At 50.0% G+C, this 22,643-nt stretch overlaps 1 protein-coding gene across 2 annotated transcripts; it reads right to left on the reverse strand.

Moving 5' to 3' along the window:
- Positions 1–214: 214 nt before the first annotated feature.
- Positions 215–22,293, reverse strand: Ppcdc (phosphopantothenoylcysteine decarboxylase). 2 transcript variants are annotated; one of them, XM_032910775.1, is made up of 6 exons: positions 21,836–22,292; positions 20,629–20,799; positions 6,436–6,531; positions 5,460–5,588; positions 873–1,041; positions 215–455 (listed from the first exon to the last, which is right to left on the reverse strand). In XM_032910775.1, exons 1-6 carry the CDS (start codon positions 21,911–21,913, stop codon positions 370–372), a joined length of 729 nt encoding a protein of 242 aa, XP_032766666.1. In that variant the 5' UTR covers positions 21,914–22,292; the 3' UTR covers positions 215–369. The 2 variants fall into 2 exon arrangements, with proteins under 2 accessions (XP_032766666.1, XP_032766665.1); XM_032910774.1 differs by lacking the exons at positions 5,460–5,588; positions 6,436–6,531 and having other exon boundaries at positions 21,836–22,293.
- Positions 22,294–22,643: the final 350 nt, after the last annotated feature.

A 22,643-nucleotide genomic window follows, 5' to 3' on the forward strand; every position in this document is an offset into this window, starting at 1 on the left:
CTGTTGGGCCTATCCCAGAAAGAAATGGGAGGGCCTCCAGGAGGCAGGCATCTCCTGGGTAAAAGAAAGTAGGACCTGGCTCTGTGGTCCCATGTAGCTTGAAGAAGGTTAGACTGAAGGGAAGTTCCGAGAAGGTGCAGGCTAGCCCTCCTCAGCAAGCACGGGCTCCGAGAAGGTGCAGGCTAGCCCCTCCTCAGCAAGCACAGGCTCTGAGAAGGTGCAGGCTAGCCCTCCTCAGCAAGCACGGGCTCTGAGAAGGTGCAGGCTAGCCCCTCCTCAGCAAGCACGGGCTCTTCACACTGTGCTGACATCCTTCAACAGCTCAGGTGGGACTCACTGGGTGCAGGGACATCACGGCAGAAATCCTATTCAACTTTGCTGGATGCCACCATGCTGGAAGAGCACGTCCTTCACCTTAGCCACAATGGTCTCCACTTCAGCCATGGCTCCTAGACCTGGAAGCCAAGTTTACTGTAACTAAGAGGCACCAGATGTGCTAGCCTTGCCTGTGGCTACTACTCAGGAGTCTGCCCACTCCACCCACATCCTAAGCTAGAGGAGGACAAGCTCAGCTCTGCCTGAGCTGAATCCATATCCCTTCCAAGATGGCTCAGGACAGGCCCGGAAGTCAGTGTTCGTTCTATTGCCAGGGGCTCCACCAGACACTTCACACACACGGTCACGCTTCAGCCTAACAATCCTGAGAGACAAGAACTAGCGCTCTATCCATCTCTAGATCAGAGAGCTGAGCTCAGAAAACAGTTCTATCCAAGGCCACAATGGCCAGAGACCCATTGGACCACAGAACCCAGAGGTGGCCCCAATGTAGAGCACCTTCTACAGCTTTGGGTTAAGTATGGTAAGAAGCCTACCTTGGTCTCCACACACCAGCTTCTTGCTCACACACGGAATCTCCACATAGCCAAAGGCCTTGAGCTGGCCCACCTGCTGGGCAGTGAGCGGATGCTCCCACATGGCAGTGTTCATGGCGGGGCAGAAGAGCAGAGGCTTGTTGAGGTCCCAGGCCCGGATGACACAGGTCTGTGAAGAAGTGGGGGCAGGGGAAGAGATCCTGATGCTCTGCCTACCGACCCTTCTCAGTCCCCTAAATCCTCCCCACTGTCCTTGCCACAATCAGCAGAGCAGCTGTTGTCTAGGGATGACGGGCGTCACCACTGTTCTTGCATCCTTGGGAGGGAGGGCTGTCTCTTCATCCCTCATCATCTCTACTGAGGTTCTTGGTTCTAGACACAGGAGACACCCAATCAGCACCCACAGTGACCCAGACACCTCCGGCAGACCTCCATCCTGTAAGCTACCTCCCTGTTCACCAGCCTAAGCCTCCACGCAGGCTCACAACTGAAGGGCAGAGAAGAAATCCTGGGGGGCCAGGGACCAGCTTCACTAGTCACTGGAAAGCTAGGAACCAGACTGTTCACGGTCTACTCATCTACTCAGCAACGGTTCTACTTTAGGCCAACTAAACTCTGAGAATGAAAACAGCTAGCATATGGCACCTTTCTTCATCCATCATCTCAAGAACCCTTACTGTAGCCCTATAAGGAAGGTATTGTCCCTCGTTCACAGAGGAGCAAGCTGCAGCTTCCTGAGAGACAGGGTCATGCAGATACAAACAGGGTCCTGTATAGCCAGCCATTGGACTGGGCACCTCCCCATCTTCCAAAGCCAGACCAGACCACCAGGTCACACACCAGAGCAGTTAGGAAAGAGCTGAACCAATTCAGACCTTCCCTCCCTTCCTATTTTCCAACTCAGAGTCTTAGGTTGTGAATTCTGAAGTCATGCAAGCTTGAAATCAAACCATAGTCGAACACTAGGTAAGGTGACATACGCCTGTAATATTAGCCCTCTGGAAACTGAGGCAAGATAATCTCAAGTGCAGGGTCAGACCTGAATATATACAAGGACCCACCCTCCCTCTCTCCCTCCCTCCCTCCCCCCCTTTAGAAAAACCTGGGCATTGTAGCATACTCCTTTAATCCTAGCCCTAGGACTGTGAAGCCAGTCTAGCAAGTTCTAGGCCACCAAGGGCTACATAGACCCTGTCTCAAAATAAAATAAAATAAAATAAAATAATGTTTAAAAAAATGTAAACGAATGTGAATGTTTTGATGGTGGTGTAGTATGGTAGTAGTTTTTTGAGGCACAATCTCATGTAGCCCAGGTTGGCCTCTGAATGGTACTGTAACAGACGACATTCAACGCTTGGTCCCCTGCTTTATTAAAGATGCTGATACTAAAGATGGGTACCCCCAGGTCCCAGCAAAAATGCAAAAACTTTCAAAGTCCTTAGCTGAGAGCCTGGCAGTAAGTATAGGCTCCATAACTGCAGTCCCTACCCCAGGCACAGGCTCGGGAGGCCGAGGAAACGGGCTTCCTGTGCTCTGACTACACCAGCTACCTCTTCCTGAGAGCTCATGGGGAAACAGCAATTGTGACACCCCTTCCCAGAAAGAGTCCATTTAGAAAAGGAGGACAGGTGCAGAAAACATGCCAGTGGCTGCCTGTCCCAAGTGCCCTTGCCCTCTCCTGGGACAGCACGGTCTCAGAATCTGGTTGCTTGCCTCATCCCAGACATCAATATGGTTTCCCACAATTCCTCTCAATAAGACAGCCTGGCTGTGGACGGATGCTTTAGTCACATTTCTTCTCGGCTCTGGGCCACCTGCTGCTTTTACAGGAGTCCTAAGCAAACCTAGAAAGGGCCCTAGGAAGGATGATTTGTGGTGTAGGAACGGGGTGGGGCTGGGCTCTAAGAACCCTCAAATAGAGTGCACTGACCATAGCAAAACCCAACCCGTCTGCCCAATGTCTGACTCGCAGCTCAGTGCTTCCTGGACAAACCACAGCTCCTCCAAAGCAACTGGCAGTAGGAAGGGAAAGGGACACTGGCTCCTACAGCCAAGTGGTTGGCACCATGCTGGGCACCTCAGCCTTGCTCCTGGGAATCTGCTCAGGCAGGGCAGATGGCTGGATCCCAGTCCAGAGACTAGCACCGCTCAGACTGGCAACCTGGGGAGTCAACCCCTCTTTCTTCTGGACCTGACAGCTTAGCACAGAAGAAGGCCAGAGCAGGTGGAGACAGCCATCCCCAGGCAGAGGGCCTGGAGAGCAGAATGAGGACAACATCCAGCACACTGCTCTCCAGCACTTCCCCATGCTGGACAGGACCGTCTGGACCGTCTGGAAAGAGGGGGCAGGCTGTGCGGGCTTCCTTCTCTAAGAAGATACCTACTGAGGAGGAGGTGGCCACCACCGGGGGCACGGACAGCCCAAACCGTAACACTAATAGAGGTTGTCTCAGACCTCCATCTTCGAGGGAAACTGTTTGAGGCAAATGGTTAGTTTGGGGAACATGTTCTACGGTCTAGCCAATTCTGAAGAAGAGAACCTCAAAGACAGAGATGTAGCAGCCTGGAAGAAGAAAAGTCAGGCCCTCAGGCCGCCTGCACTCCCATTCCCTGGAGAAGGAAGAGAGGATCAGGGCTTCAAGGCCAGTTGGGCTACATGTGATAATGTTTGCTTTACATGTTCTGACAGCACATATGTCTGCGTATCACATGTGTGCCTGGTGCACACCAAGGCCAAAAGAGGGTGTGAAGTTACACTTCTGAGACTGCAGTTACAGACAGTTGTAAACCGCTGGGTGGGTATTAGGAATTAAACTCTGGTCCTCTGAAAGAGCACTCAGTGCTCTTAACCTCTGAGCCATCCTCCAACTCAGCTCAGGACTGTTTCTAAAGGGGGAGGGCCAGGCATATACTAACAATACCCATAACGATAGCATCAACAGTACGGAGGGAGGCCTGAGTTTTCAGAGGGTAGGAGGAAGCCTAAGAAAGCTGGCTGAGGTCCCAATGGGAGCCCAGCAGGGTACACGGCTGAGTTCCCCTCACCAGTTTCAGTGCCCTGCTGTGCTGTTTTAGTCCTACTGGGCAGCAAGGACCATGCTGTACCCAGCTCTGCGTCTCTGTCCTTCCCAGTCAGACCCTGGCCACAGCATCAGGTGGTGTTCCTCTCATCCTATATTCTTAGTCTAACAATGCTTAGGTCACCAGCAGCTTCCCAGAGGAGGAGCTAAGAGCCTCCTCATAAAGCAAACCAGGATAGTCATGTCTGCTTTTCTTTTACCCGTTGTCCTGGGGATTGAGTGAGCCTAGGGTTTTCCACTCAGTACACAAGCACTCTGCCACTGAGCTGTAGCTCCAGCCCTCTTTACCTTCTATTTAGAGATTTGTTCTGTAGCCCACCAGGCCTTGATATTTTGATCCTCCTGCCTCAGCCTCTCAAATGCCAGGATTACAGGCTTCTGCTGACGGGCCCAGATGAGGGCCCACATCATATGTGATATCCTAAAGTTCCTGATGCATCTTCAATATTCACTTCTTCAGCATTTTCAGCTCTAAAAATGAGCTGAGTAACACATACCCGTAATGCCAGTACTCAGAAGGCAGAGGCAGGAGGACTGCCAAAAGTCTAACACAAGCCACACACACACACACACACACACACACACACACACACACACACACACAAATTCAAACAAAAATATTTATGAGAGAGAATTACTTCCTACCACATACAAGCAGTATTACACCAAGCAGGCTCCAAAGACTAATGGGCTCACTTGATACTATGGTGCCCACCATGGAACACTTTCTCCTGTCTGCATGGTAATCACAAACCTCTCTCCAGAGCAATTACTCTCTGTGTCCTCAGTAGAAGCCATCAGAACACGAGAGGTGAAAGGTCAAGAAACAGAGGGAGGGGTGACCATAGACCTTCCCAGGATTATCACAAAAATGAAGGCAGATGCTCTTTAAGACAGCAGCTCCCAAGAGGTCTCAGAGGCCTAAGCCAATCTGACAACACTTCTCAGCTGGTTTTTCCTCCTCTCTCTCTCCATGCATTTCCTGATAGATGTGAAAGACCCTCTTCCTGCGTCTTAGCTTTGGGGCCAAAGTGACTACAGAGAAGTAAGTATGTGAGACCCATGAGGAAAGGACGCCCTCCTCAGAGTGTCCTGTGTGTTCCTAGGTTGTGGTGGGAGGAGGCGCTGATGGGAAGCAGTGAAGGCAGGAAAGTCAATGCGAAGGCAGCCTGGGAGGAGGGAGAGGGAAGGGCTGAGGGAGGGGCAGCTGGCTGACCACTGAGGGCAGGAGAAGGTGGACACACCCAGACACCAGCGGCAAAGCCAGATGGTCCACTGGACCCAGATCTTCAACCTCCTTGCTAAAGAGACAGGAGCAGAGGGGGCTGCTCAACAGACCTGCACCCCATAGTAACAGTGGGGCTGCTCAACATGCCGGTATCCCATAGTAACAGGGGCTGCTCAACAGACCTGCATCCCATAGTAACAGACTTCCCTGTACAATAAAATCTGCAGCTCAGCAAACTGGGAACAAAGCTGGAGAGAACAGACACCAGGAGTCACTCACGAGTAAATTATCACAGATGCCACTGGCCACCTTCCCTAGAGTGTTGGCATCGAGGGGAGCCACTACCATGAGGTCGGCCCACCTCCGCAGGTCAATGTGGAGAACTGGGTCCGAACGGCGCTTCCACATCTGCCAGAAGAAAGAAACGGGGGTCACCAATCCAGTTACTCTCAGCACGCGTGTGGGGAGGGGAAGCAGCCACATAGGCCAGGTACAGTAATCTGAAAAAGCCAAGGAATCCAGCTGGGTCTCCCTCAGTCCTCCACCTATCCCCTTGTACAGTGAAGCCGGCGAGCAATGGCCACAGAGCCAGCAGCTTGACAGAAAGCAGGCCCGAGGAAACAAACGCTCCTTGTCTCTCTGAGCGTATTCCCTTTATGGTTTGGTTTTCAAGAGAACTGACATCTGGCAGGGAACTCCTGGCCTGTCTGCTTGAGGCGGATGCTTGGGTTGTCCAAGCCAGTAGAAGAGCTCTGTGGCGGTGAGAAATGGAGGGGGAGGGGAAGGGAGGGAAGGGCAGGCCAGCCAGAAACATTCAAGGCTGAGAATGTTTTAAACCGCCTGGCAGGACAGCCCTATGAGGCCCACACTCCGCGCCTGGCAACTCCACTGGTGCCCACCCCTCTGCAGGAGGGCAGAGGCATGGCCAGCAGCCGTGGGAAGTGAGGCACTCTGGACGCTGAGAGCCACGTGGATGAGGGTGGTGGGAACAGAGCTCCTCTGTGGTTTCATCAGCCCAGATAAGTACAAGGACACAACCCAGGGCACTGGGCCAAAGCTGAGCTCTGCGTAAGGAAGGCGGTACCACAGGCCTCCTGCAGGCCAGGAGCTAGACAGATGTTTTCCTCATTGCCTCTACCCAGATGGCCCTGACCACTGACTTGAGCCTAAGCCATGTGCTCCAACAGCCACGGCCATAGGCTACAAGGAAGACAGCTCTGTCCTGCTGGAAGAAAAGCAATGGGCCCCCACTGACCTCCCATTCATCAGCATCGCTGTAGAGGGTGACGGGGACATCCTGAGGGCTGTAGAAATGTTTGGCTCTCTCCGTTGTTACCACTGTGACTTCCAGCTGTCACCAAGAAAGTAGAGGGAAGGGAGAATAAAGGGAAAAGTTACTAGAGCCACAGGCGGAGAGGCCACATTTGGGCCAGTGCAGGCAGATGCTCTCCTCACAGCTGGCACTGACCAGGCCTTCCCCCTAGCAATCAGCCTAATGTTTACACAGCCACTTCCACTGTCACTCAAAGGTCAGGCTCTGCCAGGTGCACACATCTCACTTCCCTGTTTGAGGGCTGCTGAGAGATGAGTCACCACCTGCCTTGGGTATATAAGCAGTGGCCTCAGGATGCAAGGGAACTCAAGTCTACTTAGGCAGCGGGGCCGACCGAGGAGACTCACAGGACTGAGTTCTGTGCCAACAGCTTGTTTTGCTAGAGGAAAAGGCATTGACAGCTGGTGTGCCCATACTGTGTCAGAATCCATGCTCCAGTGAGACCGTAGAGTCCCCTCACCCACTTTCAGGAATAAGGCCTGGGTGTGGGAAGGGGCCTCAGGCTGCAGATGGGCTCTGGGAAAATAAAGTCTGTGCCCTCATGTGGGGGAGAACGAGTATCTTCACCCTGTCAGTCACTGAAAAAGTATTGACGCAAATGAGGGGGTGTTTAACCTGTGTTAAAGCCCTGAGTCAGGAAAGACATTCATCAAGGAGGAAGGCCAGTCAAGGGTGACAGAAAGAATCATTTGACAACCACGGCCAGTCACGTAGCCTGGACAGTTGTAAGAGGCTTTAATGAATGTATAAATCGGAAGATCTCACAAAGGAAATTCAGTTTCCTGGCTGCTGGACAGACACTGACAGCCCCAACACTGCTGCTTGATAAGAACTCGATGATTCAGGCTGGGGTTGCCTCTGCACACAGCCAGGTTGCCTGCCACCCCTTCCCTTGGCTGCTTCTCCCCTGCACAGAGCAGGGTGTGGGAGTACCATGCTCTGCACAACTCTTGAGAGCCATGCTGGGGTGAAAAGCAGACATCTCAGAAAGGAGGGCTGAGAAGTAGCCGCAGGTCTAAAGTTTCCAGAATTCCTGACCTGTTCCTTCTGCCTCAGTTCTCCTCAGGGAAGGTTTTAGATAGCCTTTAAACCAGTGGTGCTCTTCCTGTGGGTCATGACCCCTTTGTGAATAGAACAACCGTTTCACAAGGTCACCTAAGACCATCTGTATATCAGATATTTACATTACAATTCATAACAGTAGCAAAATTACAGTTATGAAGTAGCAGTGAAAATAATTTTATGGGTGAGGTCAGCACAACATAAGGAACTGCATTAAAGGATCACAGCATGAGGAAGGTTGAGAACCACTGCTTTAAACCAGACCATCACTGGGAGCTGAAGGCCTCTCTCCAAGACACCAATGAACAACCTTGCCAGTTCTGAGCAATGGCAGATTGGCAGGGCTACCCTGCCCCTCCAGAGAGCCCAGCCACTGTGTACAGCCTGGACCCACCAAGGCAGGGAGAACAAGGGGAGACCACAGAGGGCCTTCATGTTTTCACATCAGACACAGGACAATGAAAAGCTCAAGTATAGGATGAATAAGTCACATTGTAAGAATGACATGAACTCAATCACACATAGCCTTCCAAGTAGGAGAAGAAAATTCAGTCTGCAGAACAAAGGAGACAGGGAAAGCAGCAGAGAGAAGGAAGACACACTAGGTAGAAAGTACTGATTACAACAACACACACCTGCAATCTCAGCACTCAAAAGGCAGAGGCAGGAGGATTATGAGTTCAAAGCCAGCCTGGGCTACACAGGGACATTGTCTCAAAAACAGACTGGGGATGTAGCTCAGTTGGTTGAGTGCTTGTTTCTCTTGCACAAAGCCCTAAGTTTGATCCCCACACTGCATAAAACCAGGTGAGGGATCACATCTACAATCCCTCCACCCAGGAAGTGCGGACCGAAGATCAGAAACTCCAGGTATGTTTGGCAAAACAGTGAAGCCAAGTTCAAGGCCATCCAGGGACATGTGAAACTGTCCCATGAAAAAAAAAAGGGGCTGGGAAAAAAAGAGGTTAGTGGGGGTTGGGGATTTAGCTCAGTGGTAGAGCGCTTGCCTAGCAAGCACAAGGCCCTGGGTTCGGTCCCCAGCTCCAAAAAAAAGAAAAGAGAAAAAAAAAAAAAAAAAAGAAGAGGTTAGGGGTAGGCCCATGGTAGAGGCCCTGGGCTCAATTTCCAACACAGAAAAAATACAGATGGCAGAATTAAGTCCAAATGTAATAAATGTAAACGCATAATAACCTACACAGCTGATCAAAATACATTTTCTGGGTGACAGGATTGCTCCGTGGGTCAAGGCACTCGACACTGACCCTGGATGTGAGTTCAATCCCTGGAATCCGGTGCTGGAAAAAGAGAACCGACTCCCTCAGTTTGTCCTCTGATCTCTCCATACATGTGGAGCATGCACACAGATGAGTTAAATAAATAAACATGTAAAAAAAAAATCACATTCTCATTCAAGCTGGGTATAGTGGCACATGCCCACAACCCAGCTTTCCAGGGGGCTAAGGGAGGAGGCAAGGAAGTCCCCTTGGGAACTTAGTAAAGTTCTGCCTCAAAATATGGGAAAGAGCTGGCAGGATACCTCAGTGGTAGTGTTTGCATAGCTTGTATGAGCCCTTTGTTTGATATCCAATACTGTAAATAGAATAATAATAAAAAGGTTTCAGCTAGGTAAAGTAGATGAAACTCTGAAGAACAGAGGAGGAAATGACAGCAGTTATGGCCTATCAACACGCTTCTGGAAAATTAAAGTGGAAGGAAATAAGAGCAGATGAGATTAGAAGACCAAAGATCAAGACCCAGAACATCAATGAAAACAAGCCCGCCAGAGGAAAGGAGGGGGACAGCTCAGGGAGCAGAGGAGCCTCTGTCCCAGCCCAGCAGCTGTCTGAGCTGTCAAACAGAGGCCAACCAGCCCTGGGCTAGAAGTCATCTGTAGAAATGCCCAGGTACAGGCACTCCCAATGGAGCTACACTCTCGACACTGTGTCTACAGGCAGGAGACCCATGGCAGCTTTTCTGGAAAACCCAATGACCCTTGGACTATTAGGGGGGTTGCAGGGAAGGAAATCTTGTGGTACTAAATTCAGAGGGCCCTCAACAAAATCTTTCATTGCCAACTGAGTCTTAGCAATGAAGAGATGTTTCCACCCAGCTTGCCACAGCTAAATAGGTACAACTAGAGAACATCAGGTATTTGAAGAAAACCCTCTGAGGGGTTAGAGAACAAGATTAAACACAGAAACTCACACAATGCAGGGCAAAAGCTCAGAGCTGAGGTGCACCCAACAAAAGTAACATCGTGCTATCTTTGGTTTTTTTTTTTTTTTTTTTTTTTCGGAGCTGGGGACCGAACCCAGGGCCTTGCGCTTAGGTGGCGCTCTACCACTGAGCTAAATCCCCAGCCCCCAGCATCGTGCTATCTTTATTCTTTTCACATGTATGGGTATTCGGTCTGCAGGCATATCCAAGTACCATGTGCATGCAGTGCCTTCAAAGGCTGGAAAAGCAGACCCCCTAGGGCTGGAATTATAGACAGTTAGGAGCCATCCATGTAGGTGCTGGGAATTCAGCCCATATCTTCTGCAAAAATAGCCAGTGCCTTAACTGATGAGCCATCTCTCCAGCCCTACAGTGCAAATTTTTTTTAAAGATATATTCAGAGAAATTAAAAAGTCTGAGAAATTAAAATTATAAAGAAATAAATCCAATGGCTGAGGCACTGGACAAGGAGCTAGCAGGGGCAGTACTAGAGACCTGGCCTGGTGATTGGAGCACAGGAGAGCTGGTGGGCTGACCAGAGCAGCTGCCTCCCAGGCCCAGATCCAGGGTTTTGAGCCTCAACGTCTACCCCACCTATGATCTGCTGGAGCCTGTGAAAGGGCTGGTCCTGCAGATCCAAAGCTGCAGGATCTCCATGACACCGGGCAATGTCAGGATATCCGGGAGGTGTTCCTGTGAGGACCCAGCATAGATGGTATGGCAGGGACAGAGGCCTCACGCAGACTGATGACTCACTGCAGTGAATATCTGCAAGTGGAGATGTGTGAACAAAAGGGCACACTGTGTGACACTGTGACACACCACAGCTTCCATGACACATTTTTCTTTTTATTCTATCTTGGTTTGTTTTCTTTGCAGAGTGTGGGAGTTTATGGATGGAAGGAGGACAGGAAGGGACTGGGAGATGAATGGGATTGGAGTCTGTTATGTGAAATTCTCGGGGAATCAATAAAAAGATTTTAAAAGCAAAAGACAGTGCACTGGGCATGGTGGCTCACATCCATAATCCCAGCACCCGGGTAGCAGAGGAGTCTCATCTACTCAACGAGGTCCTCACCAGCCAAGCCTAGTGAAGCTCTTGAGACAAGAGCCAAAACGCCATCTTAAAAATTTACAATAATGATAATAATAATAATAATAATAATAATAATAATAATAATAAATTTAATTCAATGCAAAGTTAAAGAAGACAAACCTGTCTAATTAAGCCAGGTGTGATGACAATACCTAGAGTCTCGGTACTCAGGAAGCTGAGGCAGGAGAGCATGAATTTGAGATAGCTTGTGGCACACAGTAAGATCCTCAAAAACAAAAAGGAAAAAGAGGGTGGGGGAGGAAGGGGAAAGGGAGAAAAGGAAGGAGAGGGAACAGAGGAGCAGAGCCAGGAAGACGAGCCGAGGCAGGAGGATCATGAGTCCTGAGAAGCCTGAGATAGAGACCCCCCATCTCAGAGGATGCACAACAGCACAGAGTACCAGCCATGACAGTACACATGGGGTTGGCAATCGGCAAGAACTCCGCGAAGTCCTCATCCACGCAATCAGGCACGTCGTTCCTTGGTTTTCTCATAAACACCCATACTTGCCAGAGTTGGCTGTTGACCTGGTCTATGGCAGCTCCTAAAATCTTAATTCTGCTGTTTCTCCTGGCTTCCTTCTCTATCTGTACCACTATCAGTAGCCCCCAAGGCCCCCAAAGATACTGAGTCAGTGGAGGACAAGAGACCTTCCACAAGGTCCATTGCTAGGAGGAAAGAAAGAGGGATAAAAGGCAAGATCGTACCCTTCTCTTTTGTGTGTGACACTGGGCCTCAAGTATTTCAAGCTGGCCTTGAACATCCTATGATGACCCTGAACTTCTAATCCTCCTGAGTGCTGGTATTAGAGTTATACCATCTCTCACATTTTACCTGGTTGTGGGGATCAGCAAAGGGCTTTGAGCATGCACGCTACCAACTGCTCTACACCCCAACAAGGACGGCCTTTTTCCTGTAGGATCTTCCTCTGGTTATAAACAGCCAGGGGTCTAGGAAGATGTCCATCTCTTCTACGGCTAGGAGATTCAGCTAAGTGAGCGAGTGCTTACCTCACACATAAAACCAAAAATACTGTCTCAAATCTAAGTTATAACTTAAGGGCTGAAGGGATGGCTTGCTGCTCTGGCACAGCACCCAGGTTCAGTTCCCAGCATCCACATGGCAGTTCAAAACTATCTGTAACTCCAGTTCCAGGGTCTGCTGCTCTTTCCAGGCCTCTGAAGACATATGCACACGAACACGTATGAATAAAACTGGTCCTGTTCCCACTGAGCCCTACAGAACCCACTTTCTTCTCTTTTCTTCTTTAATAAAGCTGTCTGACTATGCTGCCTGGCTGGCCTGGAACTCACAGAGATCCACCTGCCTCTGTCTCCTGAGTGAGGAGATTAAAGGCACAGACCACCTGCTTTGTTGTTAAGACAAGGTTTCATGCAGCCCAGACTGGCCTCACACTTACACAATGCGGCAAGGGACTTGTGCCTCTGTTTCTAAGAACTTCCCAGTCATTATGAACACTGGATCCATACTTTCTCTACTCTAAGCCCTGCGAACGCTGCTCCTTGAAGACCAGAGGACTCCACTCTGATTCCAAAAGCCTCCTTCCAGCTGTAAGGAAAGCCGACTAGGGCGGCTCAGGAACATTCCCGATTGGTATTGTTCTTGTCAGGGAGTCCTGGCTTCCTGGCTCCTCACCTGCTTTCCTCTCTGCACATCTTCAATACCTCAGTGCCTTCATGTTGCCTTCCCACAAACTATCACCTCCAGAGGATCTCCAACCAGGCATCCTTTAGACCTCCTACCCTAAGCAACAAGTCTGTTTGGGATCTTTCCTTCAAGATTCTTGCACTACCTCTTAGCCAGTCCACACTCTTGTTACCCTCCCAAGGTATACAGCCACACAGCTAGGGAGCCTCGGGGGCAATGTATTCACCCAAGGAGTAATGTGAGGAGCACTAAGACAGGCAGGACATCCCTATGCCCTTCCCCTCCCCCAGGGTAATAGGCAAGCCCAGGCTAGTTTTTCTGGTTTTAAAGAGATGCCACTTGAAATGACTCATCAGCTCTGTGGGATCTGTTCTTTCATCATCATTCACTTAGCAAAAAGGTCCTGAGTGCCAGGGGTTGGGTGGGCCCTGGGTCAGCACACATGCACGCACGTACGCGCACGCGCGCACGAGCGCATACACACATACACACATACACACATACACACACACACACACACACACACCACATACATACACACAAAACATACACATACATATACATACCACACACACCACATACATACACACAAAACATACACATACATATACATACCACACGCACGCACGCACGCACGCACTATGGACTATTCACTTGTTCATTCATTCACGTCGGGGAATAAATGCTAAGGAGTCCTGGCAGGACAGAAAATGTCCTGAAGGCAGGAACCCCACGCACCCCACCCCCCTACTTTCTCTGCAATCCTTGTGGGTCCTGCTGGAATAGAACTGGGCATTAAAGTCTCCCCCACACTGCATAACTCCTAAAAGTCAGCTCTGTGCTTGGTCCCCTACCGAGATCCCTCTTAAGATTAGGTTTTGTATCGAGTATTTTTAACTGGTACTTCTTTGTGTGATGTTGACTGAAGACTGGCCAGACACGATTGCATAAGCTGTCTGCATTGTGTCTAGCATTTATAGAGATTCCTTCCTGAAACCAGTTCATGAGGCTGGTTTCCTTTTCTCTGTTGAATCTGGAATCTGGAGCTCTGGAAAGTTCGGGGAGGGGAAGGGAGGGCAATGGAAACTCTCAGTGATAACTTCACCTCTACATTAGGGCCCTAGTCTTGTCCAGGCTATGGCAGAGAACAAAGAAATACTTCACAGTCACGGTGTGAGACAATCCCATGGCCTCTATCTCTGCTGTCTACTAGTAGCCAGTGGCAAGACCATCCCTGATTTTGACAGCCAAGACATTGTTCAATGTTCCCTAGAGACACAACTGCTCTAGTAGAGAACCATGAACCCCAACATTATCCTGTAAGAACTGATGGTAAGAACGGAAACGTCTTACCAGCTCTGTCCACTGTGGTCACCAGTTACAGGTGGCCACAGAGCACTTGAAGTCTCAGCACAGGCAGAGATTGGCATCTCTAGCCTGCATGTGATAATGTCCTCACAGAAGCAAAGGACTTTAAAGAGGAAATACCCGTTGTATCAGTTACTCGTCTACGGCTTTGATAATCCACTATGACCAAGGAAACTTAGAGAAGGGAGGGTTTATTGGGGCTGACAGTTCCAGCCGGTAAGAGCCCATCACCATTACTATGGGGATGAGAAGCAGCAGGCAGGCATGGTACCGGGGATAGCAAAGTGAGAGCTCACATCTTAAAATCACAAGCAGGGAGCAGAGGTAGCAAACGGAGAATGGTGGGAATTTGAATTCTCAAAGCCTGCCCCAGTGACATATTTCCTCCAGCAAGGCTACTCCTTCTGAATTGCCCAGAGAGCACTATCAACTGTGGACCAAGTATCCTAATGTGTGAGCATAGGGGGAACCACTCACCCAAACCCCATCTGCCATGTCCTTATCCTGTGGTGAGACAATGTGTCAAAGTTCAGCATGGGGCCTCTTGGCTGGGGTATACAGTAAAGGACCCTGACACAAAATGAAGTCCATCTCCCCCCACATCTACCTCCAAGGGGGGCAGGGGCTGCATACACAATCACAAACACAAGTGCATGTGAACATATAAGTGTGGGGATTCACAGAAGTCGATCTGATCTCCAGGAACTGGCAGTTGTGAGTCACCCAACGTGTTAGGAAACAAACTCAGGTCCTCTGGGAAAGCAGTGTGTGATCTTAACCACTGAGCCATTGTGAATCCTAAAGATGGGAAGAGAAAGACCACTGATGCAAATCCTTATGGCCAAATTAAAGCAAGCAAGCAAGCAAGCAAGCAAGCAAGCGATTTTGATTCCTGTACACAGGCTGCCTCCCATAAGGCGGGGTTTGAGAGGTCAGCACTGGGTGTGAAGAAGACAAGATATTTATAGTTCTGGGGTATGAGGTTTACAAAGGGGGTATTGGAGGGCAGAATAGGCAGGGTTTCAGGAACAGAACATAAGCATGACAAGTAAGCCCTGCACTGGTTCCTGAAAGAAAGACACAGTTGCAAGATGACTATAACAACAGGTAGTCATAACAAAGTAACCATAACAACCCTTTTGAAACAAAGGTAGGGTTCCAAGATGGTTATTAACTTTTTGAAACAAAGACATGATTGCCATTCCTGGAACAGGCAGTACAGAACCATTTGTAGTTAAGGTTACAGGTAGGACATAGCCCAATCCTTGAGAATCAGACTTAATCATAAACAGGATTGAACCTAGTTTGTCTTTAAAATGTTTTTTTTTTTTCTTTTTTTCGGAGCTGGGGACCGAACCCAGGGTCTTGCGCTTGCTAGGCCAAGCGCTCTACCACTGAACTAAATCCCCAACCCCTTTAAAATGGTTTTCAAGAGTTAGATGGAAGAGGCTGGTTCTTCCCCACCTCTCCAGCCCCTTCTGAAACAGTTTCATGTAGCCCAGGCTGGCCTTAAACTTGCTATGTAGCTGAAAATGACATTGGGCTTCAGATCCTCCTGTGTCTGCTTCCTGAGTGCTGAGATTACAGGAATGTGCCAGGATTATGTTGAAGCTAGCTAGACCTCTGAGCATGGTAGGCAAGCCCCTGACCAACTGACCACATCCTCAGCCCATCCCTGACATGTTTGTTTGGGGACTTAATTAATCTCACTACGTAACCCTGGCTGGCCTAGAGCTCACAATGTAGACTAGGCTGGCCTTGAACTCACAGAGATCCAACTGCCTCTGCCTCCCAATGAAGAAATAATGTTTCATAGATGTGAAAAACAAGGTTTTGAAAAATACATCTGGTGGTCACGATGCCTATGACAAACTCATGACCTTTCTGAGAGATACATCTGACGTCAGGATGACCAATGATATGATAAAGTTTTGGTGATCAAGATATTGAGGCAATTCTGACTAAGCTAATTAAGACAAAACAATAACAACCACAATAACAAAGACCCCCTACCCCTCCCTGTGGTAAATTCCGAGAACAACCGAAAGATGTCATCCTGACCCTGCCCGACCACCCAGTTCACACCCCCCTCTAAGAGACGTGCCAACTTAGCCCTTTTTCAGTGATTCTCCAAGGCCAGGTGTAGGGCTGGATGAGGAAAGTGACCAACTGAGCCAAGAACAGCCCCTTGAGCAGGCCAGCCAATACCTGACCAGATCCTTTGTCCTGTGTACCACCAATGAGAATGGGCCAGCTAACTCTGTTGCTGAAGTCTGCCCTCTGTAAGGAATAAAAGTTGTGTGCTTTTTGGGTTCGGGGTTGCCTCTCCCTGCATGGAGGAGCAACCCCATGCACGTGGATTAAAAACCTTATACCCTCAGGCTATTGCAGCGGTCACTTTGTCAATCTGTGCTCTGTGGGTTGTGTGTCCTGAGGTAGGGCCACTTTGGGGTCTTACAAAACCAAATGCTGGAATTGAGGGCATGTGCCACCATCCCTGACACTTTTAAAGCCACTTTTGATTAACTATTTTAAAAGGTAAGAACTGAGGCCTGAGATGCAGATTGGTATGGAGTTGTTCATCTAGCACATGACCAATGGGAGGCCATCTTGGGGTTGATTCTTAGCACTGAAAAGAAAACAGGAAGCAAAGCATTTAAAACCCATTCTTAGCTGCGGGTTATACAAAAGGGGCTGAGGACCAGACGGCCTGTGGATTCTCCCCTCTGCACTGTGGTTTGCTTCACGTCTGTCCTCCTACCTGGCTTGGAAGGAATTAGGATATTTTGAAGAGATATTATTTTGGCTATCAGACTGTTCAAACAGTAAACCCCAAGTGACTGAACTCCCTCGGAACCTCATGCTGGGAGAAGAGAAAGCTTAAAGCCTGGGCCGAGGGTGGGGCTGGGGGGAGGGGTGAGGAGGTAGGAGGGTATGTGGGAGGTGGGGGTGGGTGTTTGAGGTGGGACCCCTGGGTAGACTACCGCAGAAGAAACTGTGATCAACTGTGGGCAGGCCAAATTTTAGCTGGGACTGCTTAGATACGCAAATCCTGGTCCTCTACTTACATAGAAATCTCATTTCGAGGCCCTGAAGACAGATTTGGAGGGAAGGGATCTCTTTACCCCTCTTCCCAATGTGGCCAGACTGAATAAATCTCTTTTCCACTTTTTACTATTAGGTTTTGTTGTTGTGATGTTGTTGAGGATGGGTGGCTGGGGTGCGGACTGTGACCTGCCCTTTGGTAACATCCGGAGGAGGGCTCCACAGCAGGAGGAAGCCATCACTTCATTGTTCCAAACCATTGCACATAACCACCGCAGCTGCACGGTGCACCCTGTCCCTGTCCCTGAGCTCTCGGCTTGCTTTCGGTTTTGTTTTGAAATGTCAACAATGCTACTGTGGGCATCCTTGTACAAGGTGAACTTTTGCAGCCATGGGGTTTAGCTCTGTGAGTGAGGTGAAGGCTATGAGCGCTTACATGTTTTCTGTATAGCGTCTGGAAAAGCAAATTACTTCCTATGCCATGAGAAGGTCCTCCCTTCCGGTTTTCAGCCCCAGGTGCCCCGACAGACATGCTAGAGACTTATCTTTCCGTAAACCCGAGGACCACCACACCTCCTTCTGTGGGGTATTCCCTTTGGTGCTCAGTCCTGTTCCCACCACACTGGTCTCAGACTTCCCACCAAGGTGTAAAAGCTGAGTGACAACCTGGATGAAATTGCTGTTCATGTACATGACAATTAAAAGATTTGTAAAACATTCTCCTGGGTGACCTTCCTGGTCTCTTTTGCCTTCACATTTAGAATCTTCTAACACCGGTGCCAAAGAGACCCTTGGGAAAGATCCCTTGTCTACCCGCCTCCTCTTCACTGCATGGATAACTAAGGCTGAGAAAGGAAACAAAAGCAGAAGTAAACTGGCTCCGGGTCTGGGTTAGGAAACCGCTAGGCCTCCTCCTTCTTGTTTGTTTTCAAGACTGGATGTGTAGCTGAGGATGACCTTGAACTTGAGTCTCCTGCTCCTGCCTTCCCTGTGCTGGGACTACAGGCTTGCCCTAGCACACTTGGTTTTCCCAGCACTCTGTGCTTAGTAGCAAGTAGTCAACCACTGGAGCTACATTTCTAGACCTTATTATTTTTTTGAAGCAGAGACTCCTGAAGCTGAGGCTGACCCTTGAGTCCTCATCCTCCTGTCTCCTGGCCCCAATGCTTGGCTCATAGGTGGTCGTTACCAGAAGGAGCTGTCCCTCCCAGTCCTTTAGTCACACTCTTCTGCCTCACAAAAAGGCCCCTAGACTCCTTTGCTGGTGACTTCTCTCACCTATTTATGCATATGGTCATCAGCTAAGGCCAGCACTTACCCCCCCCCACCCCACCCCCACTCCCGCTTACTCCAATCTCAGACCTAACTGTGGTGTGACGGCTCAGCCTCCAGTCTCTGGCTCTCCTAGGACACCTGCACATGCTGGCACACCAGCTATGTGTGTATGTAGCATGGCCAGTACCTGCAACCCACACCCAGATGCTTACTGACTGTTCATAAGCTGACTGTCCTCAAGAGAACTGGAGAAAACCTTGTTCACATGAATATCAACCCAGTAAAGCGCTAAGGGTGACTGCTCCAAGGGACCAAGACCCCGATATAAAGGGGCATTGGGAAGCTCAGTCTCCCAGGGGAGGAACTGGAGAAAGGAATGCTGGGAAGGAAAGAAGTGTTCAGACAGCCAGGGGCCATGCCTACAGGGCATTAGCAATACCCCGAAGCCCTACAAGGCAAAGCTTGGTTCAGCTAGCTGCCAACCTTCAGGATGAGGGCATAGAGGCCCTCACATATGCAAAGGACATCATTTCAGGGCCTTTTCCCATGTTGGTGTCTCAGCAGCCTCCATACCTCAAGCCGTGTGCTGGCCCAAAGGCCCCGACATAGAGCAGAAGAGAGGTGCCAGGCAGGAAACATGCACTGTTAAGTGCTCCCATGTGCCAAGCTCTGTGCCAAATTGCTGTCAAACTGTGCCATCTGCCCTCCACCTCCACACCTGGGGGATGGGCAAGAGGAACCATCCCTACTGGAAACAAGAAAGGCCAGCTCTCAAGAGTCAAGTGAAAGAGAGGCCTCCACAGTTCAGTGCCCTCTGGCTGCCTCACTTGGGCTCCAACCCCAGCCAGAGAAAGAACGGGCCAAGGCCTGTTCCAGACACAGCCTGTCCTCCCTCCCAGGGGCCCAGGCTAAGAAAGCCTGGGGTAGGTGGAGCCACCACCCTGCCAGCAGCCCTTTCCTTACACCCCCACAAATGCGTGGGCTGGGAGGAAGTGGTGTTACCATTCCCTTGTGCTCTGAGGCTGCCCATCTGTGTCCTGGGATAGGACTCCCTACCCCCATCCTCCTACCCGGAAACTCACTTGCTCTGGGGCTATGGGAAAACGGACTGTTTGAGCGCCTGTCTCCCCAGGGGGCAGTGACTACGTCAGAGCCCCTTTCCAGGCCTTCTGTCTCGGGCTCTATCTGATCAGCTTCTAGCAACAGCTCTGGGGCACATGAAACAGAGAGCGGCCATGAGAATCTCCCTTCTCCTGAGTGTGCATGGTTGGCATCGTCATCATTTATTTCAGCCTGGGGGCAGGGAGGGACTTGGAGAGGAGGTAACATTCGCGGTAGAAGTTGGTAGAAAGAAAGAAACAAGGTTTTCCAGTCCCGGACTGGAAGGACCCACAACAGTCATTTGTGTGAGAGAAGCGCCCTCTGCTGGACATGCAGGATACAGCCACCGAGGCGGCCCCACATCAGGGGCTATTCAGACACAAGGAAGGAAAAAGAACCTCCGTGTCTTAATGTGTGCCCCCACAAAACTAGTGCTGGATTAACACAAGCAGGACCAACGCAACGCAGCCTAGGATCTATGTCAAGTGAGTTTAGGAGAAAATAAAACCACCCAGGCTGGGACAGGCAGGGAAGGTATATGTGAGTTGGGGGTTCGTACAGACTTGAAGAGTGAAGAGAAAGGGGCAGTTATCTGTAGGAGGTAACCCACAGCAACGGTCATTAGATAGAACACAGGAACAGCAGGAGGCTACACAGACCCACAGAGGATTCTGCGGAAGTGACGCATCTACCTGCTGGAGCTGATCATATTTCAGTCTTTGAATTTCTGTTCCTGAACCCTCAGATATAAAACTAGTCAAAGTTGAGGTGCCTGGCCAAAAACAGGGTGAAAAAAAGATCTCCCATCCCACCACACAGGAGTGGCTTCTGGAGTATCTAAGAACACTGGAGGAACTGGGCTTGGAACAAGAGCAGCCCCTGGAGAGCTCAGTACGTTTGAGACAAGCAAAGTGTCAGACAAGGACGGAGACCCGAGCCTGGCGTTCAGGGAGGAATGAGAGCGGGAGCAAGGGAATGAGGGGTGCTGAGACTCTTCTGCCCTTCTCCAGACCAGAGGACTTCATGAACCCTCAGGGTCAGTGCGTGGGGTCGTGGCTCCCTCCCCGTCTCTCATGCCCCACCTACAGTATCTCAATCTAACTTCTGCTTATCTTGTACACTAGTCTGTCTCCTGTGTGCCTCACACACCAGCACACACAGAGGATCTCCCTCTAACACACCAGGATTAAGGGGGAAAAGACATCTGCAGAAACGAGTTTGCCCCAGAAGAGGCGATTCCTTAGCGCCAGAAGCCACTACATTTATCTTGAGAGGATACTCACCCCAGGAATGTCCAAAAGCTTTGATACCAGAAGAGGCAGCTTCAGCGCAGCAACGCTTCCAGTGACACCCACGAGAACATGGAACTTTCTCTCCACTGAGGGTATGGAGGCTGGGCATGGGGCCTCTGGTTCCATGCGGGATCTGGTGGCTTTCTGGGAGCTGAGAAGAATCTAAGACAGAATAAAGGGCACTCTCTTCATTCAGTCATAAAACAAGTTGCATGTGGTATGCCCTAGGCCATCTAGGTGCTGGGGTTGCTCTGGGCTTTAACATTCCCAGCTTCTGGTAACACATAGTGGGAGGACCAAATCAGGCCTCCTCTCCATTCGATGCTGTAAGAGCCATGCCTATGCCATGGCTAACCAGAGACTGTCTCGGATTATGTCACGTAAAGGTATCATTCAGGCTGAGTCTGAAGGATGAGCACTGTTTCAGGCAGGAGGAAGTTACTTCAAATGGAATAACCCTGCAAAGCGGAGAGGACTGAAGGAGAATGGCAGAGGACACAGGGTAGGTTAAGAGAGAAGCTGAAGAGTCCTGAGAAAGGTAGGAGGGACCAGTGGGGTTGTAATGGGGTGCTTTGATGTAAGAAAGCGATGTGAGTGCTGTCGATGTGAGAGGGCCGTGGTGAGTGGTGGAGACCGGGGAGTTACTGTGGTGTGCCTGGCTGGCTGGTGAAGCAGACAGAGAGAAGACAAGGTACAAGGATGCCAGTGAACTGGAGCCACAGGCAATGGGGAGTGCATCTGGAGGCAGGAGACTTGCCTCTGTTGAGCTCCAAAATACAAACTGACTTCTAACAGTCGAATACAAAGCAGTGGGCCACTCCACAGGAGCAGCTGCCTGGGCTCCTCCTCCGGCTTCTGATGCTGTGGCTGATGCTCACATCAAAACTCTACCCTGGCGGCTGGGCCAGCACACCTCACTCCATCAGCCATAGTCACTGAGGACCAAACCCTGAGCAGCAAAGTGTGGAAGACAACACTGCTGCTTTTACAGACTCTGTGGATGGATCCGGAGGGCCCTTTTCTCCACTGAACCTTGTCAAGGGTCTCTCACGGTTCAGACATCAGTTTCCTTTGCCTTTGCTTCTTCCCCTACCAGCCATCTCTCCGGGTTGACCAGATGACCAGATTAACCACCACCCACCATGTCCCTCACCGTCACAGTCCTGGTTATCTGCGGGAAGAATAAACTGCACTGTACCTGCCCTGTGAAGCAGGAGTCCAGGTCCTGTCCAGGGCTGTTCTCCTGATCTGGTGTGTGATCTTGAGCAGGGATCATTCCCTCCCCCAAACTCTTTGCTCATATGAAAGACATGGGAACAGTTGATTTCTGAAGCCTCCTGCAATACAGCCTGAGTGTATGCCAAAGGCAGTGGTAAGTGGCTCTTTCTGCAAGACAAAATGTTGTCGTAGAAGATGTACTCCAAAAGGTCAAGGTCAGCCATGGAAGGAGAACCCAGTAGCTCCAGCTCCCTCCAAGCCTAGGTAACCACAGGGGGCTGTCTGCCACTTGCAATTGCCACAGCATTCAGTCATATATCCATAAGAGCTGAGGTGATACAGAGTACCCTTCTCAAAGGGGGTAAGCACAGATTAGTTCTCTAGGTACAACTCCTATCTGTAAAGTTTACCTTGCCAGCACTTTTTAAAGATTTACTTTACATATTCACTGTTCATGTGTGTGGGCACTGTTCATGTATGTCAGTACTGTGTGTGGTATTTTGACTGCATGTATGTCTCGTGTGTGGTATTTTGACTGCATGTATGTCTCATGTGTGTGGTATTTTGACTGCATGTATGTCTCATGTGTGTGGTATTTTGACTGTATGCATGTCTGTGCTTCACTTGTGTAAAGTGCCCACAATGGCCATAAGAGGGTGTCCGGTTCTCTGGAATTGGAGTTATAGATGGTTATGACCTGCCATGTGGGTCTAGAAAACTGAACCAAGGTCCTCTACAAGAGCAGAGCTCTCTCTTAACCACTGAGCCTTCTTTCTACCCTAGCCCCA

The sequence above is a fragment of the Rattus rattus genome, chromosome 8, assembly GCF_011064425.1.
Source record: "Rattus rattus isolate New Zealand chromosome 8, Rrattus_CSIRO_v1, whole genome shotgun sequence".
NCBI lineage: Eukaryota > Metazoa > Chordata > Mammalia > Rodentia > Muridae > Rattus > Rattus rattus.

Coding starts and splice junctions, on each gene's coding strand:
- Ppcdc (XM_032910775.1), bottom strand. CDS start 21,913: ATGATCCCTGCTCAAGATCACACACCAGATCAGGAGAACAGCCCTGGA. Junction 20,800..21,835: donor ACTCCTGCTTCACAGGGCAG/GTACAGTGCAGT, acceptor ATTCTGTCTTAG/ATTCTTCTCAGCTCCCAGAA. Junction 6,532..20,628: donor AGCTTTTGGACATTCCTGGG/GTGAGTATCCTC, acceptor TCTTGGTGACAG/CTGGAAGTCACAGTGGTAAC.